At 43.9% G+C, this 14348-nt stretch overlaps 1 protein-coding gene across 6 annotated transcripts in view; it reads right to left on the reverse strand.

Annotated features, from left to right (window-relative positions):
- Positions 1-5049, reverse strand: part of ep300a (EP300 lysine acetyltransferase a) — a 31989-nt gene extending 26940 nt beyond the window's left edge. For 4 of the 6 annotated variants that reach the window (XM_082543632.1, XM_082543628.1, XM_082543629.1 and 1 more), the window contains exons 1-2: positions 4431-5047; positions 1356-2023 (exon numbers count right to left, since the gene is read on the reverse strand). In XM_082543632.1, coding sequence (XP_082399758.1) covers positions 1356-2023; positions 4431-4524 — 762 coding nt within the window. In that variant the 5' untranslated portion in view covers positions 4525-5047. Of the gene's footprint in view, positions 1-1355; positions 2024-4430 lie in introns of all 6 variants that reach the window. The other 2 variants (XM_082543631.1, XM_082543630.1) reach the window with 1 other exon arrangement.
- Positions 5050-14348: the final 9299 nt, after the last annotated feature.

Consider the following 14348-nt stretch of genomic DNA (forward strand, 5'->3'; position numbering starts at 1 on the left):
TTTTGTGGTAAGCTTTTCTTTGGCTGTCACTTCTTCACCCTGACCTGTCTTATTTGGCTCAGCAGAACTGAAATATAAATCCTGCTGCTTTTACACACGCACTCACATAAGCTCAGCGATTCTCTGCGTGATCAACCTCTCACATGTTTAAGCTTGCTGCGGGAGATTTCACTTGTCATGTTTGCATAGTAAGCTAACGATTAATAAGACGATGTCAGAGGAATTGGTGCACACAGATCAGTGCTGTCGCTCTCTATACACAGTTCGCACGATTGCAAAGTGAAAGCAAAAAAACAAGCACAAATTCAAACGCGATTTCAATATGTCACATATTGACAGTGGCTCATCGATGCCAATGACATAATTACCCAGCTACATTTCTGAAAGAATGCAAAAGCATTGACATATATTTTTCCTACAATAGCCCGACGGGCAGGGAAGAGATAGATTTTGGTAGCCCGACTGAAAAAATCGCTAGCCCCAGGACGTCAGGCTAGCGATATTGCAAGCCCTGTATCTGATTGAGGAATCACTCATCTTTGGAAAAGAGAGTTTATTACAGAGAAATGTCTCTTTCCAAAATAAAAGCTATACTATCAGCTTCTTCTGGGCTATATTCTCAGCAGCATAAGGAGAATCCTGTGCTAACAGCTGTCTAAATGACTCGGCTAAAGTTAGTTAGTTGTTTTTGTCTTTGCACTAGGATGATGTCGGCGTAAATGTGCAGTCATATTCGTTGTGTTCCCACTAGTGCTTTCAGGTTAATCTCGTTGAAATGACCTTAACGCCACAACACGGCAAATCTCCGTTAACGAGCTACCGCCGATCGCCCCGTGCATGGGGCTAGACGGCCAACACGTTAACGAGCTAACTGCGCTAACACACTAGCTCCCACCCATGTAATTGAGCATTGCATGGCACATCCAACATACTGTTTTACTTTAGTCCATGACTCGCTTACCTTCAGGGTCATACGTCACATGAAAACCAAAATAATTCCAAACGCCAGATCTGAATGAGGGTGGGGGAGGTCCATGTTGCAAGGAGAGCTTAACTTCTGTCTTGCTAGCTTGCCCTGCGCTCTTCCTTCTGACGATGCTGTCTGTGTTGAGCGCTCAGTGGATCTGCGCTCGACAGTGCAGCCTAGGCGGAGTAGTCGAACACAGATTCACTGAGCGCTCAACACAGACAGCATCGTCAGAAGGAAAGTTGATCAAATAAATTACAAATGTTGTATTGTTCGATACATATGCGTACCGAACCGAAAGCACTGTATTGAACGGTTCAATATCGATACGAATATCGTTGCACCCTTATATATATATATATATATATATATATGAAGCACTGCCTACCTTGTTCATTGCTCCAGGCTGCTGGCCTCTTATCCCAGCCTGGCCCCCAGCTCCCGGCTGCTGTAGGGTCTCAGCCAAAAGGTTGCTGCCACCGACCATCCCCTGATTGCCGAAACCCATCCTTGGAGAGCCATTAATCACCTGGTTCCCAATCATGCCTGGCTGCTGCTGTCCATTACTGCCTTTCTGCTGTGCTCCCATCATGGTCCTGATCATTCCACCTGCAGCACTCTGCTGCTGCATCATGTTGGCCTGCTGCTGAGGGGAAAGGTGTTGTCCTTGGCCCATCATCTGCTGAGGCCCCTGACCAGGGGATGCCTTCATGTTCGCTAAGTGCTGCCCCATGGCAGCAGGGCCTCCTGGGCTACCCATGGCTCCTTGGTGCCCCGGCTGAGTTGAGGGTGTTGCCCCCGCACGCAAAAGCTCTGACAGCTGTTTATGCTTGGCCACTGCATCCTGCCCTCCACCAACTCCCCCAGGACCATGACCAAGCCCAAGACCCAATCCTCCTGCCCCTCCACCACCGCCTCCAGGACCCAACAATGCCGGTCCTCCTCCTAGAGTGGTGTGCAGCTGGTTAGGGTCCCCACCATTGACCAGACCTTGTTCATTGGAGCTGATGAGCTCATCTGGGAGGTCGTGCTCCAATTCAAAAAGAGATCCGAAATCTGAAATGAAGAAAGGCAAGTTCAAGAAGGCAAAAAAAGCAGAGAAAGAGCGAGGAGGACGACAACAGGGACCACAGCAATGTTAAGCTGGTATAATCCATCATATTTAAGCATGACCAAGTGAAAATGTGATCACTTGCTTGACATCAAAAATTTATGAAAGCTGATCATGCATGACCAATTTTCTCACATCAGAAATTAAAAACATACTATCCAATGCAACAACACTGAGCACCGAACCAGTAAATGATTTAGAGGTGGGCAACCTGACAAACTTATATGATGAATAAAATAAAAACAGTGTTGTCTAAGCATTTTTTCCCTCCATATGAAATGACCAAAAGTGTGATCAGCTGTGGCACAAGTAGGACGATATTCATTTGACGCACTATGCATCTTGTGAGTCTACCACATTTTGTAAAAGAGAAAATGGCATGACAGACAAAGTATAGCAGCTAACCAACAATGCTGAATGAAGCAAAGTGACGGACAATAATAACCACCACTTCTAGTCAAGAGAGAGAAAAAAATTTGTAGTATCTACTGTACGATCTACTATCTGCAGAGACAGTTAAGTTTTTAGTGGCAGGCTTTGTATCCAAGCAAGAACAGTAAACCAATAGTGTGATGTGTGATTTAAAACTAACCTTACTACCCAGGTTTGCAGAAAGAGTCTCTGATCAGTAAAGACATTCAAAGTGTTGCACAGACAGGTTGACGAATGGACTATTTCATCGAAGTAAGGCCACAAAAATTGGTAAGATACACAGGGACCGGGGATAAATTATTTCTAGTGAGAACAGCAATCCAAGCTTTAGCAGGCTATATTCCGTTCAGTCAAACACAATTTTTATGCTACACATTACCAAGTAATGGTAATGTGTAGCATTACCAGGTAATGTGTAACATACACATTACAATCAGTTAGTTATCTGACACATTACAAAGAAATGTGGCAGTCAGCAATTAAACATAACTAAGTTAAACATAAATTCACTGCAGCTCACAAACATTTGAAACATGCTTTTATTCTGTCCACACTTAACTTTTTCCCCTCAGGAAGCAGAAATATTAGACAAATAATTACTTAAGCCTTATTTAAAATACAAATGCAGCGGGTTCAATGGTTCAGTGCTATGACATTTGAGTAACAGTTTTGTTTGTTTGTTTGTTTGTTTTAAGTATTGCATTGCTGTAATTGTTAAAGTTTGGGTTTTGGGAGCTATCTGACCTAACTAAGGCATTTAGGTAGCACCTTTACCATTTTTTGTTGTTTTGTAGACCAAATGCTTTTTCAAATAGACTGACCATCCATGAAAATAACCTGCAGTTCAATTAATGCTACGATTTAAAGACAACTGGAGACATCAACGGGAAGCATCTTTCGGCAACAACCACACTTCATGGCAGTGACACGAAGAATAATTTTGAGTGCAGTTAATTACATCCTCAAATCGTGTTTATCTTTTGGCAGTAATGCGTCTGTCATCGATATATACTTTGTAAGGTGACGGAAATGTGTGCAGTGCCTGACTAATTTAACCGTAATGGTCTCTCTTATTGCCGAGCAGGCGGGCAGAGACGCAGCTGGCTTTGGTGTAACGACTGAGTGAATGTCTAAGTGATGAAATCTGGGTGAATATTTCGTGCGTGTAGTAGTATTCGGTCACTAACTGGGCTTTCTGGTTAGCAGCTCGGTGGTTAGGCATGGCGCTGTGTCCATGCTCCACCGTTTCGTTCTCGGGCCACTATTCCAGCTGCTGCCACACGCCATCCACACACACGCAGAAAAAAAACGTACCAACAATGGCAGTTTGAGCTTAACAATCAGTCGGACCCGTGGGCCTAAATTTAGCTCTCACCAGGCTAGCAGCACCACCGTCTGCAACCTCTGTCTTCGCTAACATCATTAACGATGGCTTACGGCAGTTAAGAAAGGGTCCGAGTTATGATGGGGCAAAACAAGGTTGTTTTAAACCCTAGCAGCCTAAAAACTCGAGTACAGAATAGCAGTACGTATACATGGCTGTCAATTTAAGACAACTCTATGACACCAAGAAACTTCATCGTAAGTTTGACTGGCAATGGGGTTACAAACAACCCGGCTAAAGTAGTCATTAGACACGGGACCGTCAAGACAAGATCCGCGTTCAAGTGGGCTAGCCTAGCGCTAGCTGAATGGCTAGTAGCTACCTCCGGCTAAAATGGCTGTTAGCATGCGAGCTAGACGGGGAGCGTTTCTTCACGTACACACACTCACTACTAGCACGCTAACATTAGCAAGCTACGACAAAAACAGAAGCGTAATCCCGCGTTTCCCTCCTCTTTTAAGTAACCACAAGCCGTTCAAAAACAAAAAACTCAACGAATAACACCAAACCAAATTATAACCTGAGCCAGTACTTACCGTTTCCATCGCTGGCGGACGCGGAAAGTGCCGGAGAGGAGAGTTTAGGCCTCTTGGCTGAAGGCGGGCCAGAGTCCAGAACGTTCTCGGCCATATTTTTTCGAAATAAAAATATATAAAGTATCCACAATTGCAGTCGTTTTCACACCTTTAGAACCTCATTCCTTTCCGTTTCCAATATTGCGACTTTTCCCCCTCCTTTTGGGGGACTAAGAGGGGGAAAGTCACGGGTACGAATTACTCCTCTTTCCCTGGGTTCGCCTCTCGATTTCAGCCTCGGCGTATATCAACCCCCTCCCTCCCTCGTCAGATTTTTTGTTCTTTATAAATTTCTGCCAGCGGAGGAGGAGGGGGTCCGTGAAAGTAGAGGGAGACACACGCATCGGCTTCCCTCTAAACTTACAGAGCCTCTTCCGATGTAAATAAACTAGCCCCTGCTACCTCTCCCATGATCGCATCCGTCATTTCAGCTTCCTTTCCAGCGGAGTCTGGATGAAGATAATGTCGGGCAGAAAAGCCTCGTTTGCCTGCGAAGTGACGGTGGTGCTGCTGGTGGCAGCGGGTGAGGATGCGGGGATGCAAATTAAAAAAATAAAACTGAAAATATTCAAGTGCAATGGTTGACAAAATATAATGCGTATTATCTATGCATATAAAGACCCAAAAACCCTCAAAGTTGGTTATGATTCATCTATGCAGCAAGATGAACGTGATCTTCTGTTTCTGAGGTTTATAGTTGCAAAGATTCATTTTGAACTGTGTTAAAGAAGGGGAACTTATGTTTTAAAACATTTTGTAAGTGGAAGCTTTAAAGAACAAAATAGTGCAATAACTTGGAATTTAGCAGACCGAAGTTGATTCATGAAGCTTGAAAACTCTGTATTCTGTGGAAAGGTTTGGCTGAGCCTGATTATTTTCTAATTTAAATACATAATGTTTTATTTATAACTAAACTTTCAGTGAGACACCACAAAAATTTGTAATCTTCCCATGATGATGGTGCAACTCTGCAGGGTTGCTCCAAAGCCAGTTTCACTGAGAAAAGCATTAAAAGCTTGTCACCAGACTCTCCACTTCAGGCCAAGTAAACTGTCCAAAACCAATCTACAGGTTCTTTCTTTTCAGTAACATTTATAAATATGTCACTGAAAAGAAAGAACCTGTTTGAACAGTGATTGTTTTAACGTGTTAATTTCCAGTCCCCCTGGTGTTTCCCCTCAAACCTCTCTCTGTGTAAAAGTATTCAAAGATGTAAAACTGCACAAAATATAACTGTCTAACATTTGCAATATGTTTATGAGCATGTTCCATTAAATCTGTACAGTAATGGTACACACATGCACTGTCTGAGTTTAATCAAAGGTCACTTTATTTAGTTACTGCTCCATTATATCCACCAATGTGAATTTTCACATGTGTCTCTGAAACACAGAATCAGTTTGCTTTTATAAATTACATGATCTGTGCTAGAATAACTTACTGTTAGCTGCTGGTAAATGTTTTACAGCTTGATCTGGAGTAAAGAGTGAACACACTAAAAAAATGCCCTTTTTAAACTTATTTAATCTGGGCCTTTTGGTGATGCATTCTCTAACAAGTATCTCAGCATATACTGATTCTTTTTAAGTTTTTCATTACAACAATCAATCACCTCTCAAGCAATACTTTATACAAATGCACTTCCACAGAATACAGTGGCTTGGAAAAGTATTTGGCCCCCTTGAACTTTTCCACATTTTGTCACATTACAGCCACAAACAGGAATCAATTTTATTGGAATTCCACGTGAAAGACCAATACAAAGTGGTGCACACGTGAGAAGTGGAACAAAAATCATACATGATTCCAAACATTTTTTACAAATAAATAACTGAAAAGTGGGGTGTGCATAATTATTCAGCCCCATGAGTCAATACTTTGTAGAACCACCTTTTGCTGCAATTACAGCTGCCAGTCTTTTAGGGTATGTCTCTACCAGCTTTGCACATCTAGAGACTGAAATCCTTGCCCATTCTTTGCAAAACAGCTCCAGCTCAGTCAGATTAGATGGACAGCGTTTGTGAACAGCAGTTTTCAGATCTTGCCACAGATTCTTGATTGGGTTTAGATCTGGACTTTGACTGGGCCATTCTAACACATGGATATGTTTTGTTTTAAACCATTCCATTGCTGCCCTGGCTTTATGTTTAGGGCCGTTGTCCTGCTGGAAGGTGAACCTCCGCCCCAGTCTCAAGTCTTTTGCAGACTCCAAGAGGTTTTCTTCCAAGATTGCCCTGTATTTGGCTCCATCCATCTTCCCATCAACTCTGACCAGCTTCCCTGTCCCTGCTGAAGAGAAGCACCCCCAGAGCATGATGCTGCCACCCCCATATTTGACAGTGGGGATGGTGTGTTCAGAGTGATGTGCAGTGTTAGTTTTCCGCCACACATAGCGTTTTGCATTTTGGCCAAAAAGTTTCATTTTGGTCTCATCTGACCAGAGCACCTTCTTCCACATGTTTGCTGTGTCCCCCACATGGCTTGTGGCAAACTGCAAACGGGACTTCTTATGTCTCCAAAAGTTGATTCTGTTCATCTGGACGTAGCGTTTTGTGGGAGAAACGTTTCGTCACTCATCCAAGTGACTTCTTCAGTCTCAGCTGACTGCAGGTTTCCCCAAACATCTCTCTTCACTTGCATCCCAGTCACGGAAGCGTTGGAGGTAGTTCGTAAGAGATTACAGGATGACACCAACCTCAGCAACAGGACCACTCTCAGCATCGACCAAGTGTGTTTGCTTTTGGAACTGTGTCTTCATTCCACCTACTTCACATACAAGGGTCAGTTCTACAGGCAGAAACATGGGTGTGCCACGGGCTTCCCAGTTTCACCCATCGTGGCCAATTTGTACATGGAAGAAGTGGAAAAGAGGGCTTTGCTATCCTACCCTGGAACACCACCAAGCCATTGGTTCAGATTTGTTTATGACACCTGGGTGAAAATCAAATCTCAGGACGTACCACATTTCACGGATCACATTAACTCGGTGGACCGACACATCAAATTCACCAGGGAGGATATGAAAAGTGGCAGGTTAGCCTTCTTAGACTGTGAGATTTCCATCAGTAATGGGGGACATCTAAAAGCTGACGTGTACCGTAAACCTACACATACGGATCAGTATCTAAGGTTTGACTCTCATCATCCACTGAAGCACAAACTGGGTGTTATCAGGACACTACAACACCGAGCGAACACCATCCCCACTGACACAGCGGCCAGGGAGGCAGAAGAACAGCACATCAAGAAGATCAAGAACATATTTCGCCATCTTACAATGGTGTGATTGCAGCCATTCCCCAACTCTCTGTGAATGGGACTCATGACCATTGATCAGTGGTCTTTGATCAGTGGGTTTTGGTCAGTGGTTGTTGATCAATGGTCATGAGAATTTGCATAATTATGATGAAGGAACTGACCTCCTAGCCCATTGTTCCTTCAGTGAGCTGGTTTCAGTCATTATGCAAATGTACTGTTTATAAGATTTGGGGAAACCTGCAGTCAGCTGAGACTGAAGAAGTCACTTGGATGAGTGACGAAATGTTTCTCCCACAAAACGCTACGTCCAGATGAACAGAATCGACTTTTGGAGATTTCCTTTCCTGGATGATTGAGAATGCATCAAGACAGGATTTCTTCTGGTTTTCTGTTAACAATGCCTTTCTTCTTGCCACTCTTCCATAAAGGCCTACTTTGTGCAATGCACGACTAATAGTTGTCCTATGGACAGATTCCCCCACCTGAGCTGTAGATCTCTGCAGCTCGTCCAGAGTCACCATGGGCCTCTTGGCTGCATTTCTGATCAGCACTCTCCTTGTTCGGCCTGTGAGTTTAGGTGGACGGCCTTGTCTTTGTAGGTTTACAGTTGTGCCATACTCCTTCCATTTCTGAATGATGGCTTGAACAGTGCTCCGTGGGATGTTCAAGGCTTGCGAAATCTTTTTGTAGCCTAAGCCTGCTTTAAATTTCTCAATAACTTTATCCCTGACCTGTCTGGTGTGTTCTTTGGACTTCATGGTGTTGTTGCTCCCAATATTCTCTTAAACAACCTCTGAGGCCGTCACAGAGCAGCTGTATTTGTACTGACATTAGATTACACACAGGTGCACTCTATTTAGTCATTAGCACTCATCAGGCAATGTCTATGGGCAACTGACTGCACTCAGACCAAAGGGGGCTGAATAATTACGCACACCCCACTTTGCAGTTATTTATTTGTAAAAAATGTTTGGAATCATGTATGATTTTCGTTCCACTTCTCACGTGTACACCACTTTGTGTTGGTCTTTCACGTGGAATTCCAATAAAACTGATTCGTGTTTGTGGCTGTAATGTGACAAAATGTGGGAAAGTTCAAGGGGGCCGAAAACTTTTGCAAGCCACTGTAAAATATCATAATGTAACTTTAGGGTACAACAACTTGTCTCTTGTGAGGAAGCCTCTAACGCAGTCGTGTCAAATTCATTTTAGCCCTCGTGCCACGTGCTGCCAAATTTGAGGTCAAGCTTGGCTGGGCAGTAGCAGTATTCTGTAATAAAATGTACTTTTCCACATTCACTTATCCAGGGATTCAGTGGGCAAGAAACCTAGCCAGGGATATCTATACCCCCCTCTGTAGTTGGCTAATAGGGAAAATAGGGATAACGAGGCAAAGTAATTAAAATTAAAGCTGCAAGCAGCGTTATGAGGGCCCTCGCACCCCGGCATGTCGAGCCACGCCCAACACATAAAACCAGCACGTCCGATCTGATGTCACATTGATGGAATTCATGCATTTAATCACCAGCTAACATTTCACCTTATTCAACCATGATTATAGTCGTCCCACTAGGTGGCGCTCTAACCATTACTGACAAATGGCATAACAAACATTTCCGAGCTCGAGTCTCATCAAGCCTGTGAAGTTTGGGAGAGATTGGACAAATTTTGTTTTCGAGTGACAGCAGATTACTGCTTTTTGGCAAGTGATTGAAACCAGGTGCCGCCATGACCACCCCGTTTCCCTGAACGTAAAAAGCTTCGCAATTTAACATCACAAAGGTCTTTAGATTCCACACAGAGGAAATCGCATCAATCTGATGAAATCCCTTGGAGGAGTTCGTCAAAGAACGGTGCCTGAAAAGAGGGGAAAATGTCGCCGAAATTACACATTCATTTTAAAATGGCTGACTTCCTGTTGGATTTGGGATATTGCTCTAAGAGACTTTTTTGTACAACTTGATCTCTCCTATAAGCTTCCCAGATTTCAGACTCATACACAAAACACAGAGCAGGGGCTGATGATTTGAAAGTTTGTAGGGGGCGCTGTGGAGCCATTTTGCGCTATTCAAGGAAGGTGATCACATAACAACAAAGCCTTCGTCCCATTGGAGGTGTGCACCAAATTTCAAGGCTTTTTAAACTTTCCAAGCCCCTCAAAAGCCACTTCATTGTTCATGGTGAACAGCGTTGCCACCAGGGTGCGCCGTTCAGTTTAAAGTCACAATTTTCGCACTGAAGCATCATGAAGGACTGATGGTGATATTCACCACTTTTGAGGTGGCCACGATGAACCTGTGAAAATCAGTAAAACAAAGTGTAAGACATGACATTTCCTGTTCCCACTAGGTGGCGCTCTGCGTATTCCTGACAATGGGCACATCAATTTGTTCAGGGTGGGTCTGACATCATGCCTGTAAAGTCTGGTACTGTTCAGACTGGATTTCATTGAGTTACACTAATTTGTTTCTTCATGGCGAGACATCAAAGTTCGCCATGCTGCTGGGGTCACACCCTTTTGCTAAAAGTCACAGTTTTCACTGTAACCCAAGACCAACTCCTTAAGGCTTTCCTGGAGAAATTTGAGGCTCTAAATGTCACCCATCACAATACTGTACCCCAAAGTGTAAAACATGACATTTCCTGTTCCCACTAGGTGGCGCTGTCCTTGATGTCAAATATGGCAGTAGAAATATGTTCAGGGGTGGAGCCTTATCATATGTGTTCACTTTGGTCAAGGTCAGGAAATGTATGACAAAATGAGAGGCAATAAGATTTTCATGGCGAGTCATCGAAATTCGCCATGGCGCCACGGCCTCACCGTATTGGGAAAACTCAAAAGCTCCGCAATTTAACATGGCACAAGGGTGTAGTTGACACTGTCCAAAGATGAAGCTTATACGACCAAATCCCAAGGAGGAGTTCGAAAAAGTTCGAGGCATGGAAACGGTAAAATTAGAGCCAAAATGTCACCTTCACTTCTAAATTGCGGACTTCCTGTTGGGTTTGCATCAATGGGCCCCCAGACTTTTTTGTTCGACTCGGCATGATACACATGTGTGCCAGATTTCATACATGTAGCTCAAACTATGTGGTCGTAGGGCTGCATTTAACAAGGCATAGGTGGCGCTGTAGAGCCATTTCCCAGTGCTCATATGTAAAACCATTAAAATACAAAATTTTTCACCAGACCTGGCATGTGTGCAAAATTTCATGAGTTTTTGAGCATGTTTAGGCCCTCAAAAAGGCCCTTGTTTTGCCTGAATAATAGTAATAAGAAACGGAGCAGATACAATAGGGCCTTCGCACTCTCGGTGCTCGGGCCCTAACTAAGGCTAAAGTACAATTATGTGGGGACACTGAAGCACTACCAAGCTAGCATCCCCAGGTTAGGATTCCCAAGCCGGTCAGTAGATGTAATGTCTCCACCGTGTCCTGAGTTCTCCTTGTGGGCCTCCTCTGAGGACTCCTCCCTGTTGGGCACCTCACCTGGGAGGTATCCAGACAGTATCTTAGTTTGATGCACAAACCACATCAACTTGCTCCTTTTGATTAGGAGGAGTATAGTGTTTATACGCTGAGTCCCTCTTGAATGACTCATCTACCCTATTTCTAAGAAAGAGCACAAACACCATTCAGAGAAAGTTTATTTCTATCTGCAATCTTATTCTTTTGGTCATTACCCAAAAGATAGAAATATAGATTTGCCAGTAAATAAACAGCTTCACTTTCACACTCAGCTCTCTCTTTACTACAACAGACACATGCAACATCTGCAACGCTGCAGATGCTGCACCAATCCATCTGTCAGTGTTCTGCCCCTTTCTTCACTCACTCATGAACAACACTAGTTGGGTCAGCAACTCATTCCCAATCCAAAGTGGGCTTTCCCCCGTTTTCTGGCTGAGAAACATAGCCTAATACTTGGAGGTGATGAGTCTTATCCCAGCCACTTCACACTCTGCTGCAAACTGCCCTTCAGTGTAAGCTGGAGATCATTATTTAATGAAGACAGCAAAACCATATCATCTGAAAAAACCAGAGACCAGATCCCGAGACCAGCAAAAGCAACACCCTCTGCCTATTGTCTACATCTAGAAATTCTGACCATAAAAGTTATGAACAGAATTGGGGACAAAAGGCAGACAAAGTGCAAAGCAAAGCAAACTTTCACAGCTATTGTGCAGGGACTGGAGCAATGGGACTAATATACCACACTCCTGAAGCACCCTTCATAGGAGCTTCCAAGGGACACAATGGAATTTTTTCTGTAAGTCCACAACAGAGATGTAGACTGGTTGGGCAAAATGTTATGCATCCGGTAATATCCTTTAGGGAATAAAGAGTTGGTCCATACTTACATGAACAGGACAAAAACCACATTGTCTCCTAAATCTAACATTTGACTAATGGGCAGACTCTCCTCTGCAGGGTAGTCTGTGGAGAACCTTCCTCCATGCGAAAGAATAGGCCTTCCCATGGAGGATGAGCTTCTGGCTCCATTTCTTGGAAAAAGGGACCACGACCCCAATTTGCCAATCCAAGGGAAATTTCTATAACTTCTGCATGATTTTCCCTCCGGAGCCCGTAGGGACTCAGGGTGAATTTCACCCACCCGAGTTAAAAAACTCTCTGTTGTGTGGTTAACTACCACAAAGATGGCCGAGTCATCCCCCTCATCCACAGACTCTGCTTCCTCTACAGTAGGTGTGTCAGTGGGATTGAAGAGATCCTCAAAGTTTTCCGTCCAGCACCTAACAAAATCCTTTGTCCTAATCTTTCAGATTGTCACGGCCTGGAGGTTCAGCTGGTCGCTGATCATCTCTCTCTCTCTCTCTCTCTCGCCAGGGCGGAACTCATTATGGGTTCACGCCCTTGGCCCACGCCCTCGGAGGAGGAAACACCTGTGCCTCATCAGTGTGGATGGCATTTAAGCCAGGAAGCAACGGCTGTTCTTTGCTGGATCGTTGTGAGAATCGCGTCAGTGAAAGTCGAGCGTCTAGCAAGTGTTTTTCCATGTAGTTGTGTGTTTGGAATCTAATGAGCGTTTCTTTGTGTGCAGACCCTCTGGACTCTTTTCCCTGGTGTTCCCTGAGTGTTCGAGTGGATTCGTGTTTGGATTGTTTGGAGAGAGACGAGAGTGTTCACCTGGATTTCCCCCGGAGCCCTGCCCCTCTCACCTTTTGTAGATAGCACTGCCCCGCACCTTTGTAGATAGCACCGCCCCGCACCTTTGTAGGTAGCACTGCCCCGCACCTTTTGTATATACACTCATTGGACATTGTTCATTAATAAATTCTCTTGTGTGCATCAATCCCCGGAGTCCAGCACGTGAGTCCACCTTGTACACCGCGACACAGATTGAGGACTCAAATGCATATTCCAATTGCAGACAGAAATATACAAAGCAAACATTCAATTGCAAGGCTGTTATAAAAGTCCAAAGAATCCAAAGTCCATTTGTGAAGGGAAACTAAACATAATGACAGTATATGAGCACACAGGGAAACATACAGGAACATATACATATGTCACAACAAAGAGTCAAATGAAGCTATACTGTATTACCAAAAGTATTCACTCACCCATGGAAATCATTGAAATAAGGTGTTCCAGTCAATTCCACGTGTAAAAAATGAATAAATAAATAAAATAAAATAAAATAAAATAAAATAAAATATCTAGCACCTAGGCACACAGACTGCTTCTATAAATACTTGTGAAAGAATGGGTTGCTCTCAGAAAAGCTCAGTGAATTCCAGTGTGGTACCATGATAGGATGAAACCTTTGCAACAAGTCCATTCATAAAATTTCCTCACTACTCACTATTCCACAGTTGACTGTTAGTGGTATTATAACAAAGAGTAAGTGATTGGGAATGACAGCAAGTCAGTGGCAAAGTAGCAGGGTTCGTAAAATCACAGAGTGATCACAGGTGGATGCTGAAAAGCCAAGAGCACAGAGGTCCCCAACTTTTTGCAGAGTCAGTCACTACACACCTCCAAATTTCATGTGGCCTTCAGATTAGCACAAGAACAGCCCTTAGAGAGCTTCATGGAATGGGTCTCCATTTCCAAGCAGCTGCATCCAAACTTTACATCACAAAGCACAATGCAAAGCGTTTAATCTGATGGTGTAAAGCATGCTGCCATAGAACTTTAGAGCAGTGGAGACGTGTTAAATGGAGCGACAAATCAAGCTTCTCTGTCTGGCAATCAGATGGACGAGTCTGGGTTTGGTGAATGTCAGGAGAAAGGTACTTGTGGGACTGTACAGTGCCACATCCAAAGCTTGGTGGAGGGGGATTATGGTGTGGGGTTGTTTTTCAGAAACCGGCCTCAGCCCCTTAGTCCCCCTGAAAATTATTGTTAATGCTTCAACACACCAAGTTATTTTGGACAACCATATGGGAGCATATTTGGGATGGCTCCTTCCTGTCCCAACATCACTGCACACCAGTGCACCAAGAAAGGCCAATAAAGACATGGATGAGCTAGTCTGGTGTGGAATCCTGACTACAACTCAATAGAACAACGTTGGGATGAATTAGAGCATAGACTGCGAGCCAGGCCTTTTGTCGAACATCAGTGTCTGACTTCACAAATGTATGTGCTTTCTGC

The sequence above is a fragment of the Aulonocara stuartgranti genome (assembly GCF_965226115.1).
Source record: "Aulonocara stuartgranti genome assembly, chromosome: 8".
NCBI lineage: Eukaryota > Metazoa > Chordata > Actinopteri > Cichliformes > Cichlidae > Aulonocara > Aulonocara stuartgranti.